The following is a 22,431-nucleotide window of genomic DNA, read 5'->3' as shown; positions in this document are numbered from 1 at the left end:
CCCAATCGCTGTGGAATTTGGAATAACAAATCTCTTGTTTGTCTCAGATTTGTAGACCAGAGCTCCAAGGGTTCGTATTGTTAGATGTCCGTTAACCATTCGCACTACCGTATTCGCCTAACATCTGGTCATCATCCACACGAGACCGAATGCGTGCGTGCTTATCAAGTCACACAGGACCGCATAGACAAACCATTACCACCGTGTACGCAAGTTTTTCCTCTCTCACATCATATTTTTTGTACCTTTCTAGAGCATAGGATCGTATGGTTTTCGTGCGACCGGGGGGCAATCGGACAAACTAATGTGAGCTTTATGGCTTTTGTTTTTGCTTTCGTTTCTTCGAACGCGCGCAGGGTGGAGCCCCTCTCGTACGAGCACCTGTACAACCTGGGCCGCACCGGAGGCAGCACGTTCGGCGCTTCGACGGTGAACGGCTTCAAGCCCAAGGTTGGCATGCATTCGATCTACTCGGAATCGGACGAGGGCGACTGGTGCTAGCAGCGGTTTGGGAAACGGGCCCAACACTTCTTCTCCTCAGCCAACGTAACGCAATCATCGAGGAGCAGCAGCAGCAGCAACAATCACAACAACTCGGATGCCGGGCAAGACATTAGTGAGAACCGACACGAGCCGTCGGTGCAATCTTCTTCTACTAGCTACGGAAGGATCATCGCAACCATCCTGATCAACGCACGGGTGCTGCTGCAGTAGACATGCAAAAACAAAAGGCACAACCAACAACAACAACACCACTTAGTTATCGATTTATCAGCAACACCAAAACGAAACAAACAAAAAATCTAACGCCATCTCTAATGTCTGCGCGCAGAACAAAACTTGTGATGTTTACGGAAATTTGTTGTTTTTGTATTACATTTGTGTTAAATCGTTGAGCAGTTCTCTGGGGTTACGAAAAGTGTACTTTATTCGCACAGTTTGTTGGTTTTTCGATGAAACATTTCTAGCAATAGACACCTTACTTCAGCATATGGAGACGTAATCGTGAATTGTGTTCATGAAACCACAAAGGAGCATGGTGCATTTGCACTATAAACGTGAATTTATTCTTTCGTGGATCTAAAATTCATGAACACAATTTACGATTTCGAGAATTGACTTTTTTCCGTGTCCATCGTGCCTCTAATGTTGCCATATCAGCACCAGGCCTGCAAAAAGTTTCCAACCCAGCGTACACATGAAGCAAACCAAAATGTCTGTTCACTGCTAGCTTGTGACTGCAAGCCTACTGTGTCTATTCAACCACTGCCGCCTGACTTGTGCCGGTCAGTTGCTGGAGAATTAGAGACGTGAAAAAATGAGCTACACTCACTCAATTCGTGTCATATGACTGACTCGTAAAATCCTCTTTAAACACTATTTTGACTATTTTCAAGTTGAATGGTTGTAGACTGTGCAAAACACTTAAAACAACTGTTACATATACACAAAATTACATTTCCATGCATAAATACGAACGTTTTGTGTAAAAACTTGTTTCTTTATGTGTGTGCATGCAACGTCGAATGAGCGTTGGTCGACTACTGCCTCGCATTGCAGCTGCTCAAAGAGCTAGGGCACTCACGAATGCGCCGGGTTTGTTTATGTTACGATTTTACGGTTCAGTGAATGGATCTCAAAAATTCGTGTCAGCGTCGCCGATTTTCGAGTCATGACCCCTGACATTTTCAGCACTGATCAGCACTTTGACGTTCAATTACAGCGCATAAAAAGCATTTTCAACTGAAATCGAGTGATAAATAGCTTAATAGGAAGTGAGCAAGCAAGTTTCTATCAACAGTTTTCCAAATAAGTTGTTTGAATAGAGAAAATCAGCAAATGCGAGTGCTTAACCTGCCAAACATACGAGAATTTCCCCTAAGAAGTTAATTTTTTGAGTGTTTTCCTCGGTTGGACAGCAAAACAAAAAATAGATATGGGTCATTCCATATCAACTGGGTACACTTTTGAACTCGACCTTTAGCGATTTGGACCAAACTTGGAGGGAAAGTTCATCTATCGATAGCTAACAGAAATCCCAAGTTTGGTGCTGATGGTCCCCTCTATTTTTGGCACCGCTCTCTTTTTTGACGATTTAAAAAAAAACTTTTTTTTCTTCTAATCATAACTTTGCAACTATTTGAGCAAAAGACTTTCTACAGGTTGCATTTTATAGAAAATTACCCAAGGAATTCGATAAAAATAAAAATTTTAACCCTTAAATGCCCCCTAGTATTATATTTTAACGTTTTAAGTATTAAAATTCCCTTTTGACCAATTCCTTATATTTTTATTTGTTTTATTTTAACACCATCGTGTTCTCCGGACAATTTTACATAATAATCAATGTAGACCTCAAACTAAAATGAACTACTGGCGAGAAACAGCGATTTTACTGAAAAAAGTTTGATTTTGGGCAGCACTCTGTCCTATGAATTCAAATCCAAAATAAGTTTCTCACGTATAAACTATGTGGGATTCATCCTTTTTTGTTGAAAAGTACACCATGTACTTCCGAGTGCTGCGCAAAATCGAACTTTTTTTCAGTTAAATCGCTGTTTCTCGCCAGTAGTTCATTTTAGTTTGAGGTCTACATTGATTATTATGTAAAATTGTCCGAGGAACACGATGGTGATAAAACAAAACAAATAAAAATATAAGGAATTGGTAAAAGCTGAATTTTAACACTTAAAATTTTATTGTTATCGAATTCCTTGGACATTTTTTTTCTATAAAATGCAACCTGTAGAAAGTCTTCAGCTCAAATAGTTGCAAATTTATGATTTAAAGAAAAAAAAGTTTTTATAAAATCGTCAAAAAAGAGCGCGGTGCCAAAAAAGAGAGATGGTTTAATCAGCACCAAACTTGGGATTTCTGTTAACTATTGATAGGGTATTTGTCCCTATTTTGGGCCTAGTACGTATATTGGGTCTACCAAACTTAATTCAACGAAATTGAGCATTTCACCAAATCTGGCAGGGATCTGCCACTTGAGAATGATACATGCAGTCATTATCTTCATTTTGGTGGGTAAGGATCATTCACTTTTTCCTCCTAAAATAGAAATAAAGCAAAAAATATATCACTCTTCACATTTTTCTTGGCAAATCACTAGATGCCCATTAGGTCCAAAATATTCACCACTTTTGCTTACCGCTTGTTGACACTCAGCGTCACGGTTTTCATCGCTCAGCACATGAATGAGAGCCGTCCCCCGAATCTCCAACCACCGGCAATGTGTTTTTATTGGTGGGTTGCACAATCCCATTGCAAAAACAATCACTAAACTGCAACCAAATCAATAAAATAACTGATTAAAGTTGCTTCGTCCATATCGGAGAGAAATGGATATATTTTCGGTACATTTGACAATTCTACAAACTGTGTCATTGGTGTGCGCTTCTCGAATTTTACAGTCTTTCTTGCATATTACGAGCTTGTTGTTGGGCTACGCAACAATTGTTTAATTATGTTTAAAACTCGTAAAGAATGATATAAATCATGTCCAAGCTAATTATGCACGTAATGCAAGTGAAATCAATCATTCTAATGTTTATTTGTGGCTTAAAACATCACAATGATTGAGCATATTTGTCGACCGAATTTGTGCGGCTGTACTGTACGAGCTGGGGCTGAACCGTACGTCAAAAAAGTTCGCCACGTGCTTCGAGATTTCAACCAATCAGAAGGTAGGCCGACAATATGCACAAAGAAGGTCGTATGCTAGGAGCAATATCCCCAAAATAGGGGCAAAAAGTGTTTTAGTTTTTCGTGCTTTTACAGTGATATAAGTTATTTTTATCAAAATGTTGATAATGTACAAGCTTAAGCATTAAAAATCCAACTTATTCATGTATAACAAACTAGGCTGCCAATAGCAGTCTTTGAGAATACATCAAATTAAAAGTGCGCTCTGCTTAGTAGGCCCAAAATAGGGACAAATACCCTAGATGAACGTTCCCTCCAAGTTTGGGCCATACTGATTTGACGTCAAGTTGGACTGTTTTTTGTTTGGGTCAAAATATTCACCAAATGTTTCACCGAATAAAAAAAAAAATTACAATCAAAATAGAAGCTCAGAGAACTGATCATTTTCGTTACAGTGTTTTAGAGTACAATTAGCGTTGCGTTTTGTTTTTAGCATCGAGCTATTAAGCAGATTTAGGGTTAAGCGTAGAACTAAAAAAAAGCTTGAAAATGATCCATCCAAGTAATGACACACTAAATCGAAAACAAGGAAAATCTTAGAATCTTAATAAAAATAGTAAAAAATGAGATATTGCACCCACACACTTCGCTAAAAGCAATATTAAAAAAAAAACTCTCGAATCGAGTTTTCTGCAGCTGCTGCAGGAACAATTCAAACGGTAGCGCCAAAAATCAAATCGCAATCTTTCGCTGGTAGCTACATTTTCCGAACCGCATATTTTTTTCAGCCCCGATTTGTCGCAATTAGTTTTTCCTTGCCCCATTTTTTCCCTCGAAAATCTAGACGATCTAGCCGAACAGCATCGATTAAACGAATTTTTCAATCTCTCTCTCATAACGTAAGATACATTTAAAAAAAAACGAGGAAACACAAAATGAAACAGTTTAACTAATTAACTCAAAGTGAACCAGAACTAGTCTAGTTTTACGGAATTGTTGCCGCTTATTCTTATCTAACAAAAAAGATGAAACGAAGGGAGAATCATGACACCCAAGAGAGTCAGACGTCTCCTCGAAGGACACTAAATTATCGGAATCAACAGTCACTAATTTGTAAGGTTTTTCACTCTTCAAATCACCGTCGGAGCTCGTTCAAATCAGAAACTCACCCCCCACACAATCATAAACTCTCTCAGAGTGCTGATTTGACGCGGTTTCACACCTAACGGGGGCACTAAAAGTTGAGTTTTGTTAGAAATTCTGCAAATAAATTTACAAGCACCAAACAAGAGAGCGATCTCAGCTGTACATTGTACGCCTGGTTAGAGAGATTTAGTTAAAATTCACGTCACATTACGTTTCATATCTATATAGCGAAATGATAGAGTAGAGTTGAACCATAGACTGTGTGTAAGGTTGCGCAAAGAGCTAGCACGTAATTTCAGATTGACAAGTAGGAAATTGACAGGTTGTTAGAGAGAAATGAGGGTGGGAATTGAATTGACTTGCGTAGTTTTACATGGAAAAGGGCGTAGGTTTACATGTTTGCGAGATGTTGTTAGAGAGATGTTTTTGTTGGCTCGAAACTAGAGAGCGGTTATCTTTTCGAAAGTTTTCTAGCAAATTTCACTGAAAACACTTTATGACATGGATTCAGTGGTTACAAATACTATCAGAAGTGTTAAGTTTCTCAAATAAATCTATCAATTAGCAAAAATATTTGTTACCAGTTTTAACAATTCGTTTAAAAAAAAATGTGGGAATAAAACATTTTTCATGACTGATTTGAGTATAATTTAAATTATTTGTAAAAGGTTGCTGTACTCAATAATGGTTTAGCTACCTTAATTTTAAACCTTGTTTTTTTAGCATCAATCAAAAAACATATTTTTTTATGCTTAAAAAAACAGAAGTTTTTCTGTAAAGTATTTTTTTTTTGTTTTCCTTTTTATTATCTGTGAATGAAAGAAGCCATTTTACATACAGTTTAGCATAATAATTAATACGTTTAAAACTTTTCATAAATCAGGTTATAAAAACAAAAAATGTTTATGTATTTTAGAGAGGTTTGAGGTTAATTGTTACATTATGAAAAAAAAAGTTGTTAATCAGTTTAAATAAATTATGAAAGATTGTCTTTGACATAAGAGTTTTTAAGTTTCCAGTTTAAAACATTTTTTTTCACCAGCCTTTTTTAATTTAGCTTTTTAAAATGTATTAAATCATCATAATAAAAAGTTTAATGTTTCTCATTCACTAATATTTATTTAATGTAGAAAAACAGTTTTTTTTTCAAGTTTTTCTTGTCGCTATAATAAGTCACAATCACACAAATATTTAAGATTTGTAAGTAAAACAAATCAAAATATTTATTTTATCATCAAAAACATAAATTTAAACAAAAAAATCACAAACAAGCATACTCAAGCGGATCGTCGCAAGCGTGGTCGCGCCATTTTGAAATAAAGCTTTAATTACCCATTGTGAATATTCATAGAGAGAGAACGAGAGATAGTATGAGAGAAAGAGAGAGTTTATAGTAGCGTAACAAAAGTTGACTTTAGGAGGTTTAACAAATTAAAAGCTCCGCAAATTCGCAGCCAATACCAAGCAAATGCCATACCAGATGCAACGCAACTCGTAGATTTTAAATCGATTTACTTTCTTTCCACACAATATACTGACTTGAAAGAAGACAAGAAAAGGAGGAGAAAAGAGTCGGAAAGTTTTGATGTTTTATAGTTTGAATGATTCTAGTTGAAAACTCGAAAAAGGAGCATTACTCACACACACATACCGACAAACATTTTTCAGAAGTTAAAAGTGGGCAGAAATGCTACTTGTTAGTACTGAGTTTAATTTTTATACATCGCGAATTAAGAATAGCTACAGTATAAACATTCAAAACAAATACAAAGAAGGTTAAAGAGCAAAACAAGGTGATACATTTAAAGTTTAATAAAGGTAATTTGTAAGCGCGCATAGGTCAAATCATTTATCAAGTTCAAAGAAATAAAAAAAAATCGCATGAAATTACATTCAATCACGGTTACAAACTTACTGCTAGATACAAAGAGCAAAACAAACTAAAACTAGTTAAAATTTAAATAAATTCAAATTATAACGATAGCACCGCCTGTAAATATCCAATCATTAAGAATGATAGGCAGCAACTTTTATCGAACGATCAGCGATAATAGAATATTCGACAATTGAAGCAGCATTTCCGTTGATTCCTTCTACTGGTAGATATTTCTCTAACTGTATACGTTGCTAACTTGTGTTCAAAAGTTTAATTAAGTTAAAGTTTTGCGTAGAAAAGTAATGACATTTGCCTTCATAACATTATTGTAGTTCTTAATCAACAATCTAGTAACGAATACTTACAAACTACCCAGATGAACAATTCAGTAAAAATAAACGCGAAAACAATACTACACACATTTTTTCCGAATTAAAAAATCTCACGCGAGCATTCACGTAACGATAGTCGAGCTTCTCGAAAGACACACTCATTCTTCATCGAAAATACTCTCAACAAAACAAATAAAGATTTTCAAATACCTTCCTCCTCCCCAGAATCAAATCGTCAAGTACGTAAAAACCAACACAAAATATTACCACAAACACCCACACACACACACGAACACAAACACCCACGCTCAAGTGAGGGTAAAACGAGAAAATACCAAACTGCCACTAATCTTACTTTTACAAACAAAAACAAAATGGATGCGAAAAAGAAGGCAAAGTCAGCAGAATAACGAAAAAGTAGTTGAAAAATTTGAATGCGCGATTCCAGAAAAAATGTGTCATTTACACACCCCACAATAGGAGCAATTTAACAATAAAATACCAAAATTTCCTACAAAACAAAAACACTTCTTTGAACCGGGTACCAAAATGAGTGAAATTATCAAGTTAGAAAATGGCGGCTAATTTGAACAACAAACAAGTTGTTTTCTTCTATTCAAGGCTATCGAAAGCAGCGACCACACAACTCGAGCAAACAAGTTGAATGTAATCGAAGAAAAAAAAGTGAAAAACAAAACAGAAAGCATTATTCGCACATTTGTACATTTCTCACTATTTTATATTTCGCATTGTATATTTAAAAGGGAAAGCGAAGATTGAAAAAAAAGTACGCATTTGAAGTCAAGTTGCATTCAGAGCAAATAAAGAAAAATAAGATATAAAAAATGGAACATTTGTACAACATTATTGAGTGATGACAAACCAAATATTTGAACTTATAATACCGTTGAACCTTAAACTAAAAACTAAAAACTAAAAACTAAAAACTAAAAACTAAAAACTAAAAACTAAAAACTAAAAACTAAAAACTAAAAACTAAAAACTAAAAACTAAAAACTAAAAACTAAAAACTAAAAACTAAAAACTAAAAACTAAAAACTAAAAACTAAAAACTAAAAACTAAAAACTAAAAACTAAAAACTAAAAACTAAAAACTAAAAACTAAAACTAAAAACTAAAAACTAAAAACTAAAAACTAAAAACTAAAAACTAAAAACTAAAAACTAAAAACTAAAAACTAAAAACTAAAAACTAAAAACTAAAAACTAAAAACTAAAAACTAAAAACTAAAAACTAAAAACTAAAAACTAAAAACTAAAAACTAAAACTAAAAACTAAAAACTAAAAACTAAAACTAAAACTAAAAACTAAAACTAAAAACTAAAAACTAAAAACTAAAACTAAAAACTAAAAACTAAAACTAAAAACTAAAAACTAAAAACTAAAAACTAAAAACTAAAAACTAAAAACTAAAAACTAAAAACTAAAAACTAAAAACTAAAAACTAAAAACTAAAAACTAAAAACTAAAAACTAAAAACTAAAAACTAAAAACTAAAAACTAAAAACTAAAAACTAAAAACTAAAAACTAAAAACTAAAAACTAAAAACTAAAAACTAAAAACTAAAAACTAAAAACTAAAAACTAAAAACTAAAAACTAAAAACTAAAAACTAAAAACTAAAAACTAAAAACTAAAAACTAAAAACTAAAAACTAAAAACTAAAAACTAAAAACTAAAAACTAAAACTAAAACTAAAAACTAAAAACTAAAAACTAAAAACTAAAAACTAAAAACTAAAAACTAAAACTAAAAACTAAAACTAAAAACTAAAAACTAAAACTAAAAACTAAAAACTAAAAACTAAAACTAAAAACTAAAAACTAAAAACTAAAAACTAAAAACTAAAAACTAAAAACTAAAAACTAAAAACTAAAAACTAAAAACTAAAAACTAAAAACTAAAAACTAAAAACTTAAAACTTAAAACTTAAAACTTAAAACTTAAAACTTAAAACTTAAAACTTAAAACTTAAAACTTAAAACTTAACTTAACGCGCTAGGTAAATTTTTTAGTGCAACGGTAAAGAACACGATAAAAAACCATTTCTGATCACTTTTTTCATTTTAACGCAAAAAAAATTGTTGACAAGACAACATTTTTTCGATCGATCAATTTTTTTTAATTGATTTAAATATCCATTTTAAATCCTTGGCGGTCCTAAAAAGGGTCATTGTACTCAGAAAAATAAGCTTTATCGTTGAGGACAATAATATCACAAATTCAAGCTTAATTTTAGGACCTAATTTGGCAAATTTTAGACAGTTCGATGTTCAAGAAAATCTACAAAGGATGTACCATAATCAGTTCAACAATAAGGCTCTGATTTGACAGCTCGATGGTAACATTTCGCCAATCCTCCTACTTTTGCATACAAATTCAGCTATTAAAAAAAAAGTAAAATCAGGATTCAAAAACGATTTATGTCTAGTAACCTTTAATTTAATGCTTCCACGTACTTTTTTTTAACTGATATAATTGCACAGTAGGGTGACAAGAAAAAATGAAAATTTTGGGAAATCTGAAGAGATACCCCCTGGATCGATTCTTTAGGCAATAATAAGTTAATTTGCCAATTTTGAGTCAAATCGGTAAAGGATAAGGGGTCGCTTTTTACCGTTGAAGTTTATATGGGGAAAATCGCAAAAATGTATGCAGAAAAACATCGTTTTAATATTTTTCTGCCAGGTCGTGCGGGTCTCGCCCAAAATTGTCCAAGTGTGAGATTCTTGTAGGAAATTTAATTTGCTGCAACTTTGTCGAAGGGTGCAAGCAGATCCGAGTTGATCCTGATGAGTTATTAGCAATTCGATGAAAAGAAATTGGCTTATATACTTGAAAGAATATAAGGGGTATATAAGAAGCACATAAGAAAATAATTTTTACTAGAAAAATCATCAAAAATCAGGATCAACTCGGATCGTTTTGCACCCTTCGACAAAGTTGTAGGAAATTAAATTTCCTACAAGAATATCACTCTTGGAAAATTTTGGGCGAGACCCGCGCCACCTGTCAGAAAAATATTAAAACGATGTTTTTCTGCATACATTTTTGCGATTTTTCCCATATAAACTTCAACGGTTAAAAGCGAACCCTTAACCTTTACCGATTTGGCTCAAAATTTGGAAAGATACTTATTTTTGCCTAAAAAATCGAATCAGAGGGTATCCCTGATGTAATTTTTTTATTGTCACCATATTGCACAGTTTTATTTGTATGAATTTAAGCATTTTTAGTAAAATAATTGCAAAATGGCCTAACAAAAAGTGTAGAGAATGTTAACATCTGGAATTAACTATTTGTTTCACTCATTCATCCCCAACTCGCCCTACCAGCCAGTAGGAATGTATCTCACCATTATTTTGTTGCACCACCAGCCCGCCATCTTGAAACATTTCATATCATCGCATGAATTAAAAAAAACTCATCGCATTGCAACAGTTGCACTGCACTGCGCATGCGCCACATCTGTCATGTCACACAGAGGCCAGACAACATCTAACTTCCTCAGTCTAGTATTGACGGGAGCAGCTTGCAGATTGAAGATGTTCTTCAATCAAATTCATTCACTTGAATTTAGTTCAAAAGAGTGAAGGAGTCTTGGATGGAGCGGTGCAGGCTGTTTGCAAAACCTTGATTTTGAAAACGTTAAATTTTGTGAAGTTTAAAACAGTTTTCATTGATGAAGTTGAGATTTGCGAGAGCTGATTTCATTTGTGAATTTTATTGTGAAATTGATGATTTGACTAAAATCAACATTCTGAACTCGTTACACGCACGTTTCTTCAATCATTTCAATCGAAGTCGTCTTAGCCAGTGATAAAGAAGTTGTTTATCACTAATCAGAAGTGATTTCTCAGAACTGAAATCAAAACTCACAAAATCCTTTCCAATGCAAACTTGTTGTGTTGCGTGCGACATTCTGTGAGTTGCGCAACGAACACTGTGTCGTGCGACACTCGCGCTGCGCAGCATTCATTGAGTAATGTTATGTTGCCGGGCGGTCGGTGATGCATCCGTGACGGATAGCACAGCAGACAAGGCAGTCTAGTCTTGTTCTTTGACAGTGGAAGGTTGAGGCATCATAGGCATGGGTTCCTGCGATGTGCACGGGAATGTTTGAGGGATTTGCCCTATCAAAACAACCAGATTAGAGCTTGTGGATTGCGCTGGGATTGAGTGTTGTGACAGCAGGAATTCAGGACAAGGATTGCCGTCGGTTGAATCAGCGTCAAGGCGTGACCCTTGTGGGATGGAAGTTCTGGCTGCAACAGTGGGCTCCAGGGTTGCAGAACGGTGTTGTTGTGCGGGAGAACCAGCAAAAGTGTGAATTTCTCTTTGTTCGGAGCTTGGGCGAGTGTTTTTTAATGTCAAAATCGATGAGCAGAGTGTGTCAAAAAAAGGGTTCTTTGCTCGGCACGTCGTGTGACTGAAGCGTGAAGATAAGGCTGGCTGGCTGTCGTCGAGGAACGCCCGCTATCAGCGCGAGCTTCTGCTGGCTGGCAAAAGTTCTGGCGTGAAAACGAGCGAAAAGTGAAATTTACGACTTCAGGTGTGTCGGAAGCGACAAATTAACGGGAGGGAGGCGTCGCTAAGCAGGTTCCCATTAATTAATTACGGAGTGCGCGTGAAATTTCTTCCCGTGAGAAAACCCACTAAAGCGAAATGGATCTGGTATCGATGCTGATGTTTGGGCTGATGTCCTGTGCGATTGGGGCGGTGCTGATGCTGCTGGTGCAGTACTACGCCTTCGTGCGGTACTTCCGGATGCCGGAGCTGACCCAGGAGCAGCAGGAGCAGTGCCGCCGGTCGGCGCACAGCGAACCGTACGAGCTGCCCGGTGTAAGTGGATTTATCAATTTATGACCATTAATTATCAGCATTTTATAGCTATCCTCAAATTTTCAATAATAATAAGGGGACAAGTTGGTAACAAGTACCTAGTTCAATCGTTTACTTCAATTTGAAGCTAACTTTAGTTTTATTAAGGTCGTAGAAGGTGTCCTTCACTGTTGGGGCAATGACTGTCAATGATGGTTCTGAATTAAGGGTCCAGAAATAGTAAATTGAAATGAAAACATAATCACGATACGTAAAATTCTTCTACAAACGACACAAAGGAAACCATTTTTTGATTGATACATCCTGAATCAAGATTTGAATGTTTTTTTTATAAAACAAACATGGTCGCTAAATGGCCGATCGGGAATGTTGCCTTTCAGAGCCTTAAGAGCGAGTCCATGAACAGGGCATACCCCTTCACGCAGAAAAATAAGGCATATTTGAATCAACAAAACGTTTTGTTGATTTGAAAATCATGATTTTTGTTGACTCGACGCTAAACGTCAAAGCAGCTTTTTCAAAACAACAAAAGAATTTTGTTGAATTGAGAAAATCAAGGTTTGTTTCAACGCAAAATCGACGTTGATTATATTCAACAAAAAATTTGTTGATTCAAACCTCGTACAGGCTGATTCTACAAAACATTTTTCTGCGTGTTTGTATGGAACGTCGTTTTGACCTCACCAATCTGCCTGAAATTTTCAGGGGTTGTTTGTAAATATAAAACTAGCATATGGCCAAAATATGAGCACTCTAGGTCAACGGGAAGTGGGGCAAATCGGGACACAAAGTTTGAAGGTTCAAAAACGTCAAAAATCTTAAAAAGGCTTTAACTTAGGCAAAATTCAATATAATTTCAAAATTCAAAATGCATCTGAAAGGGCTTAAAAATGCCACAAAATACTGGGAAGCATCCCAATTGGTTAAATTTAAAGGGAGTTATTGGCATTTTAGTGAAAAATAGCATAATTTTCAAACAAAAAAGTGTTCCATCCAGATATCAACTCGGTTCAACCTGCAGCTTGTAGGGGACATCTAGGACTACCATCTGAGGCTGAGAACGCTTTGGGTAAGGCAGTTTAGTATATTAAATAGACACTTTTACTTTAAGTGAATTTTTTGGTTGTAAATTTTTGCTCCCTGAGCAGACGGTAATAACAAAATTCATGCCATTTCAATAACAAATACTGTTAATATAATAAAAAGTGTTATGGAATATGCTTGCAAAATCCATTTATGCATAAGAGTTTAATAACAGTTTATGTTATCATAACAAAATTTGTTATTGGTCTGATATTGGTTGAAAGCCAAAACAATTTTGGAATAACATTTTTTGTTATGGAAGAATACCTCCAACTGTTATTGGGATGATCGGATTAGTTGTTAAAATAACAAAAAAAAATGTGCAGGTGGTTATGTTACACATGACCAGTATGACAAAGAACTTTGCAAGATGATTGTTGAAATATTCGATTATAATGTCCGGTCCAAATTTCCCCATGATTCCCTTTCGAACACGGAAATTGCAAGTGGAGCTGAAATAGAAATCAAGGTGAAATCAATCGACTTTCCCTCACCAATCGAAAGTAACCAAGAAGCGGGAATGTTTATGCAAGGCTGTTGCAAGCAATCGGCGGCAGCAAAGTAAATATCAACTGCCTTTTTCAGGGTTCTAATTGATTACGAAATTGTTGTTCTAAATTTCCAGATACAGATTTTCTCAGCGGCACCAGAATTGTGCATCGCAGTAATTTATTTATTACTTTCTGCCTAACAAGCAATTTATTTTAACTGCTTAACTTTAGATAATGGCCAAATGCAACTTTTCATGTCCAGTATCAAAAACCATAAAGTTTGATACCCATATTGCCCCAACTCTTATGGATCGGCAAATGTTCACCCATCGGATCATCCGCGGGGCCTCCGGCCACTCCAGTCCAGGTGGTAGCCAGTTCCAATGTTCTCACGTCTCTCGATTGACTGATTGGGAAACGTTTGTTTAACCAACCAGCGTGCACCAAAAAGAGAGGAAATTTGCCGAGAGGGGAATTCGTCACGTAACGTTTGCGCTTCGCGAAAATTTTGGATTGACACCACGTATAGACACCTTAGGACAAAGTTCTTTGTCAATAATAACAAAGATTTGTTCGAAGAATAACTAAAAGTTTTATTAGTCTGTTATTACATTAACAATCCAATAACAAAAAAATCACAACGAAGAATAACAAATCTTGTTATAAATAACATAAAATGTTATTGGCCTAGTATTTTCAAATATCAAAAAAATTTATTCCCAAGTTATTTCCATCTGCTCGGGTCGGGGGACCCTTTAGATCCCATTTTCTGATGATAATTTTACCGTATTCGTTTTCCTGAGACAATTTCACAATTGAAACACGCATAAAAATGTTTATTTTCTTTCATTTTAACCCTTTAAAAAATGAAAGTAAAAAAAATTAAGAAGCTTCTTTTTTTCTGGTATCATCTAGTATCCTTGGAAAAGAACTTTTTTTTTATTTTTTTTTTAATTGAAACAATAAATCTCTAACAAGTGTCATACATCAACTTCTGACCACCACCTGGTCACCAAGCTGTGATGGCCGAGGCAGTTAAGTCATTGGGTTAGTCTGTCAAAGGTCTCTGGTTAGATTAGCGAAGTCGACACTTTTTGTTTATTGTTTTGACGGATGAACTTTTATTGGCAAGTGAACCTCGAGGGAATAGTTCTCTCGCTCATCTCGGACATGCACTGCCAAGTTTTGGGTGTATTTTACCAAACTGGCAAACTTCTTATTGGGTTGAATCCGGACCGATTCTATTTTGCCTGCTACAAACATTTCTTTATAATGCTGTGCTGTTTAAACAGCAAGAGAAGTCGTAAAACCTAGAGAAAATCCACACTCACAAAAAATACGTAAACACTGGGGTGGTCCAAATCCGAGCTTCCTCGGGGCTATCCCCTGAAATCAAAGATTGGCCCTTCACTAGACTAAATACCAAATTTGAACTCATTCTGACCCCTCCCTTTAATCGCTTGAAGAAGCCTTAAAACATTATTGCATCGAGGTAGCCCCTTAGAGCTGGCCGCGCAAAAATGTTTATTTTCGGAAGCTAAAACTTCTCCAAGTTATTCCAAATTTAAGAGGGTTCATCCGAGAAATGGTAAGAATTGGATAACTATCGTGCCATCTACAGGTAAACAACTGAAACAATGGCTTTTCTTCACGGGTTTCCAGTGGTCAAAATTTGCTCAAATTTGGAATTTTGCCTAGTAGTGATGCGCCAATCCTTGATTTCAGGGGGTAGCCCCGAGGAAACCCGGATTTGGACCACCCTAGTAAATAGTCAACTCAAACTAATGCGCATCGATTAGTGCTGGTCAGTAAATCTATCCAACAATTTCTATCCAGCTGTCATTAGCCAGCCTTACTCACCAGCACCGATTGGAGGTTAATTGTACCAATCACACACACACAGTGTTACTGTTTGCCCGGGACTTGCGTCCTATTCCAGTGTTTGTGCTTCGACGTGGCAAAACATTCCTCAGATGATTATGCAAAACCACACACGCGGCCAACTTCCCTGCGGCAGCAGATTCCATCACGGAACGAAACCCAATTTGGCATTATTCAAGATGGGTTTTTATGTGCACAAGGCTTTATCGCTCGGAAAAAAAAGAATCCTCGACCCACCCCGACCATGTTTGGGTTCCAATTTTCCACCAGCAATGGGGGAAAACAAACCACGGCAGAACGTGACGACGAGCTGCAGCAGGATTTATGTACATAATCCCCGGAGAACCCGCGCCGAGGCGTATTAAAACAACAACCCCGGGAAGCTCTAGGCGGCCCCGCACAAACATAACCAAGAAGACTCGCTTGGATTTTGTTGTTGCAGGAATCTGGGTCAAATTTCAGAGGCCGGGCGGTGCACAATTTACAACAATGTGTTCATTCATAAGTCTTCCCTGGACCGCCGATAGCAGCCAGGCAGCGCCACCGTCGTAACTCAGCGCAAAAGTCCTGCGATTGACAGTCATGGACGTGCAAGAACGGACGGGGGGCTTGGCATGTGGCCATAGACAGATAGTGTGACCTCTTGATATGTGCGAGGATTGTGCTTCCGTCCGACCGGCGTTATAAGGATGGTGCGAAAGAAGGGGGGGAAAATAACAGGTGCCAAGTTGGTCAACTCAAAGCCGGTGCATGACACGACCGATAAAGCAGTCCTATCGCTGGCACGCGGGAACGTATTCATAAAACTCGATTTCAAGGATGAGTTTCTTATTACAAATTTCGTTCATTCTTGCCACACTGCATACCAAATTTTATTAATAAATTGCTTCTTGACATGGGCTTTGGCATTTTTAAGAAACCTTCACCTTAAGATTGCATCCTGAATGAAATATCTTATATTTGAAATCGTTTTTAGACGACCTGTCAAGCTCACAAGATGACACCTGGTGTTATTAAATCATTTTATCCAAAATCGTCGTGCATCTACAAGGCACAACCAGGACGACTTGTTAGCCCAGCACTGACTTGCTCATCGACCTCTGAAGAACGTCAACAGTGAGTATACAAATCTCATCAGCTGCGAGTACGTTTGCAAATCAACCGGAAACATTCCACCAGCCCGAATCTTCAAGTCACCGTGAACTTGCCGTTGCAACAGCTGCCCATTCTGTCTGACAGATTTCGCATGTCTACGCTGCCTTGCGCTAGTTCGCTTGATAGTTCCGAGCCAGTCGATTACGTACAAATGCTTGGATATTCGCTCATTCTGGAAAAAATGGGTGTACAATTTGATTATTTTATAGGAAATGTTGGTCAACAATTACCTCAGCGTGGATGCAACTCAGCATCGAGCAGCACATGTAGGCTTCGAACGCAAACTGTATTGCAACAAGCTGCAATGGCAGACGAACTATCGAGAGATCTGTGATGAAGAGCAGTGTGTTGACGGTGGTAATGAATGCGGTCGAAGCAAACAGTATTAGAATATTTATGCTGAATATGGATTTTAGCTTTTGAAAATTTCTATGAAAAATAATGCATTTAATAAACAGCTGATAAACTTGATTGAGTGCTTACCTTATGAATTCTGAATGATGATATAAACAAATTTTAAGAGCTTCGTCCAATTCACTCCAAAAGCTATCCGCCTCAGACTGAGACAGCTCTGATAAGTCTACCAACTCAATCGCGTATTTAGAGGAAACATTATAAAATAAACTCTCAAACGAAACAACGACGATGCGCAGCTCTGTACGTAAGGAGTTCAAAACGGTACACATCTGGGTGAAACTAATGAAGACCAGCACAGACCAAGCGTTGTACGTGCCAGCGTAGAAAATTTTCACTGAAAAGGCCACTTTTTCCGGCAAATAGTCCAGCAACCATGGAATTTGTAGCACGTCGGCTTCGAAAAGATCCGTATAAGTCCAAATTATGCAATTGACCGTGGCAATGAGTTGAAAAATGAGATAATATTTGATATTCCGATGAAAGGTAGCTTTCCGAAGCTCAAATGCTGCTGGGTCGTCCTGTAGCAACGATTTGGAGTTGATGTACCTCTTCAACTGAATCATGCTGTCATGATGATGCGCTAGGAAAAGTACTCGAATAGTGGTCGCTGAGTTGATGAAAGTTTGATTGCAAATCACCATAAACTCGTCAATGTCCTTCAATCCGAACCACAAATATCGAAAAAATTGCAATAAATTGCACATGCTTTGGAATGTCGTAATCACTTTCAGGATCATCCACAAAGCCCTACTTTTTCTACGTTGACGTGGTGGTGGCACATAAGCTGTCAAAAAACTTGTATTACTTGGTCTTATTTTTTACATACAATATTAAAGCAACTCACCGAAGAGAAAATGAATTTTATCAACCAAGTAGAAATAGTTCGATTCGTTAGAAAATTCCGCCAACTTTTTGTACGCTTCAGCTAACTTTTGTAACATTTTGCAGCGAGGAGCAATGACAAACTGACTGTCACACGTGTGGTACCTTGGGTTGTATTTATTGTTGGTCAATCGCAATTTCAATCATAAATGAGGTACTTTAAAAAATAATAATAAAAAGTGCATTACGAAGTCATCAATATGCTACTCGGATGCGTCATGTAATATTTTTAAACGATTTTGAGGTACAATAGTTGTATAAATATTTGAAAATTAACAGATCGAATTTCCTTGGTACAAAGCTGAAAACCTAACGGATTTTTTTTGTTTTGTTATGAATTCGTCGTAGTTTTTATTTTATTCATTTATTAAAAAAGAGGTTTTTTCAAAACATGACGAAAATCGCAAATCTGTTGGGAAGTGCCAAATGAGAAAGGATTGTCCAATTTGGTTGAAAATCGGCATTCTTACATGTTTTGATAGCATAAATTCATGGTGGCCACTCAAGTCGGAAAATCGGGAAAGTCGGGAAAAAGTCGGGAATTCGCCAAAATCCACAAAAAAATCGGGAAAAAGTCGGGAATTTGTGATTTTTTGTCGGGAAATGTCGGGAATCCCAAGCATACTTGTTTGAAAATTATTTTCTAACTCTTGAATAAATTTGTAATATTTTGTTTCAACTTAATTTCACTCAATCCTTCTTTGGTAACTTAGGTTTAATTCAAGATTCCTTTCATTATTTCAATCTATTTGAGATTGAAAAGGCATTTTATGATATTAAAATCTTAGTAAAAATTGGATGCATTTGACACAGATTTTTATTTTTGTGAAATAAAAGTTTTTTATGCATGTTTGTTTATCAAACTAAACTAAAAACAACAATATTTTCAATGAAAAAATAATGTAAAAATAGAGCCTAACTTTAAAGATTGTGGGCAGCTTAAAGTTATGGTTCTGTTCAAAGGGTTTCCAGCATCAAGGATTACTGACCAGTCTAAATGGAATTACCAGGATTACTGGCAATATGCCACGGATTACTTTGATTTCCCAGAATTACTTGGGATTACCAGAAACCACGCAGAATTGCTAAAATTTATAAAAATAACTTGAATTACTGCCTAGCTTTCAGCATATTGAGAAAAGTCTATGGAATTGGATCGACTGCTGTTAAATGCACAAAACCACGTGCTTGACAATAATGCGTCCATCCCGGTAATTCCCGGCTCAAAGTTCCCGGGATTTTTTTTTCATAAACCGGGATTTCCCGAATCCCGACAATTTTTATATTTTGTACGGAGAATTCCCGGAATTAAACAAAAATCTAATTTTGGCCTGGAAATTACATAAGCATTACAATTTATAAGTTTAAACTTTTCTAAAATTTTATATAAATTGGTATCATTTTAGTTGTTGTCATTTTTGTTTTTTAGACATCTCAAACCAATTTTTGATGCTGTTTTAGTCATGTCATAAAAAATAAATATTTATAAAATACTTATTTAATTTGAATCAGAAATGTAATGCATATGAAATTCAAAGCACAACAGAGAACAACAAAAAATAGTTCAAGCTATCTTAAAACTGCTATCCTTGTTTAGATTGATATTAATAGTATTAAGCTAATTCTATTACTTTAAAACATGAAAAAAATAACAAACGTAAAGAAAACATAGATTTTGTGACTTTTTCAAAAACTTCCTGGGAATAAATATTTTTCCCGTTTTCCGGAAAACTCAAATACCGGGATTTTGACGTTTGAGTGCTTTTTCATTCGAATACATTTGAATTAGAGAGCATCCAAATTTGCGGACATTCCGAATCCACTCTGTACTTCTTACAACCATAAAAGGCATCAAGCAAAAGCAAAATGCATTCTGCCGACTTCCCTTAAACGAATTGCTAGTAGTTACTTGAATTAATGGGAAATACATAAATTACTGAGTAACTATGGAATTACACGAATTACTACGGAATTACTAGGTAATTCGAGAATTACAGGAATTACTGCATAATTGCTGAGTAATACTAGAATTACTGAATTACTTACTCAAAATCCGAATGATCCCGTACTAGCTAAAACTTTGGTTTTTTACATGAAAACTAATAGGCAATAAATAGAATCATAAAAGGTTTATCGAAATAATCTTTTTAACAGTTATTTTTTATTATTTTATTATTTTCTGAAGTATGTTTTAACAAAAAAGAATCATGGAATTACCAGAATTACTGGGATTATTAGGAATTACCAGGATTACTCTGGAATTACTCAGTAAATCCGGAATTACAGAATTACTTGATCAAGTTCCAAGTAATTCCGGATTAGTGACCAGTCTGACACGATGCTGGACACCCCTTGGTTCTGTTTAATTTTGTAACATTGATTGAACATAAATTAAATCCAAAATCCAATTGTTGTTTTTTCTAACTGCAAAAAATGGAAAATAAACTATTTTTACGTTAGGAAACATGAAAAAAATAATATTGAAACAAATATGAGTTAGGGTTTGTTCAAATATTACGTCCAGAGATTTTCTGGATTTAGGCTCCCCTTCCCCCACTTTTCCTAAACCTTAATATGGGCTGTCACAAACTTCAGACCCCGTATTATTGGACGTAATTTTTGAACGAACCTTTATTTCAAACATGTTTATAGAATTTGTCTTTTCAAACATTTTGCTTAAAATAAGTGGTAAAAAGAAGAATCTTATTAAACAGAATTTTCCATTGCAAAAAAAAAATGATGCGGTTAAATTTAAGTTAAATACTGACAACCAGATAAATCAACATTGATTCAAAACATTAATATCAAAAATAATAATATTAAAATGAGAACCAGGCAAAAAAATGTAAACAGATTCCTAGATAATTTTTTAATTCTATGAGAGAATACTCACAGAAATCGTGATTTAAGCTCTTTGATTTAAAATTGAAATAAAATTTTAAATTCAGTTTATCTTTAATGAGTGCTTAAATTTTTGAAGTATTTTTTTAGTTTCCGTTTCTATGAAAGTTGTCATTGTTAGATTGTTTTAAATAAGTGTACTTTTTTTTTATTGAGGGTTGACATTGACTCTATTATAAAGAGTTTTTTGTTTGAAATCATTCATTAGATAAGAAATGCATATTATTTGAGTTTCTAGAAAAGTCGGAAATTTGAAAATGGGATTTGAGTGGTCACCCTGATATTACAATAGCTCGACCAAATTTGAGCTTGATCAGAAAAAGTCGATTTTGAATCTGTACCTTTTTGTGTACAGTTGAGGCGACATGATTCATTTATGATTTTTTTTTAATTTGCTTTAAGGAACTTTCAGATTTTTTTGATAATTTGCACCGTTTTAAAGATATAGCCACTTAATAAGAAAAGAAGGCAAAATTCCTAGAATTTAGGAGTTTGGTCCTTTTTTTATTTAGGTGTAAAGATTTCTTTTTTTTTGTAAACTTCATCATCCCGGTACAAGAATCGAACCCACGACCTCTGGATTGAAAACCCAGCACGTCGCTAGTCGAAACCCATCCCCTACCGATCAGTATTCCCAGTGAGCAGGTTTACTCTTTTAAGGGATCTGACTTTGTCGAGCCAGACAGGAATCGAACCCATCACCTTCCGCTTACAAGGCGTAACCCGTTACCTCACGGCCACGGTAGCTTCTTTTTTCGAATATTGTGCATGTCATCCAATCGAGTGTTCACAATCATCTTATTTTTTAGAATGCTGAAAATTAAAGGAGTCGTTACACCGCTCGCCACGAGATATCGAAAAAAGGACCTTTGATACAGATTAACGGAACACATCAACCATAGCTTTTGCACACATATTTTTGTTACAGTCAGGGTGGCCACCAGATTTGGATTTTCAATTTCCCGGTTTTCTCCCGAGGTTAGAAGGAATTTTTCCATATAGTTTTAAATCAAATTACAATGTTTTTTTTTATAGACACGTTAGTATCAAAATTCTTTTTGAACGCATACACAACGTATACATTTGGCTCAATATTTTTATTTCTCAAGAAAGCTTTTAAATTGAGTACAAAAAGTAAGAAGCCGTTTTTAACAGTTTTTAGTCCAAATCCTTAATTTCCATAATGCTTGTGATTTTTCATCTCCATGCTCCACAATTTTTCTTAACCTAAAATTAATAAAAAATCGTTTTGTATTAAATTTAAGAATTACATAAATTATTACTGGAAAGCAGGAAATGGCATTTAAATGTTGGGTATGAGTATGAGTAGAGATTTGCAAAAGACAACAACATTTATACAAATACTCTTCAGTTTTCATTGAAAAAGCTTTTGTAAATTCAAGAAGAACGATTCTTCCAGAGAAAGAGTGCCATAAATATACAATCGGTGCCTTAATTTTTTTTGCTGATTCGATTTCTAGAAAAAATGTAACTGTCCAAAAAAAAAACCCCTCTGAGTTTGCCTGTACTTCAACCCCTGATCGTGACTCCCAGATCGCGCAAACATAAACATAATTCTCAATACATCCTTTGTATGAGCCGTGCCAAATTCATTGAAAAAAAAACATGTTAGGATGTTTTGAAATTTTTGAGTAACACAGAATGGTAAAAAATCAATTGATCGTGCTGCGATTTTCTGAACAACACAACCGAAACAGTCAAAATTCAGTTAATCTTTTTTTACGGAATTTTCAGA

The 22,431-nt window shown here is 35.4% G+C and overlaps 2 protein-coding genes across 5 annotated transcripts in view; both read left to right on the top strand.

The window, feature by feature from the left end:
* The window catches only part of LOC6036938 (voltage-dependent calcium channel type A subunit alpha-1), a 72,143-nt gene extending 70,712 nt beyond the window's left edge, over positions 1–1,431 (top strand). For all 3 annotated transcript variants that reach the window (XM_038260987.1, XM_038260989.1, XM_038260988.1), the window contains exon 26: positions 357–1,431. In XM_038260987.1, coding sequence (XP_038116915.1) covers positions 357–501 — 145 coding nt within the window. In that variant the 3' untranslated portion in view covers positions 502–1,431. The remainder of the gene's footprint in view (positions 1–356) is intronic.
* Positions 1,432–10,557: 9,126 nt separating this feature from the next.
* The window catches only part of LOC6036940 (PDZ domain-containing protein 8), a 55,803-nt gene continuing 43,929 nt past the window's right edge, over positions 10,558–22,431 (top strand). For both annotated transcript variants that reach the window (XM_038262243.1, XM_038262244.1), the window contains exon 1: positions 10,558–11,865. In XM_038262243.1, coding sequence (XP_038118171.1) covers positions 11,689–11,865 — 177 coding nt within the window. In that variant the 5' untranslated portion in view covers positions 10,558–11,688. The remainder of the gene's footprint in view (positions 11,866–22,431) is intronic.

Source organism: Culex quinquefasciatus, chromosome 3 (assembly GCF_015732765.1).
Source record: "Culex quinquefasciatus strain JHB chromosome 3, VPISU_Cqui_1.0_pri_paternal, whole genome shotgun sequence".
NCBI classification, from domain to species: domain Eukaryota; kingdom Metazoa; phylum Arthropoda; class Insecta; order Diptera; family Culicidae; genus Culex; species Culex quinquefasciatus.
The sequence above is the reverse complement of the archived record's forward strand: the minus strand, read 5'-3'. Positions and strand labels throughout refer to the sequence as shown.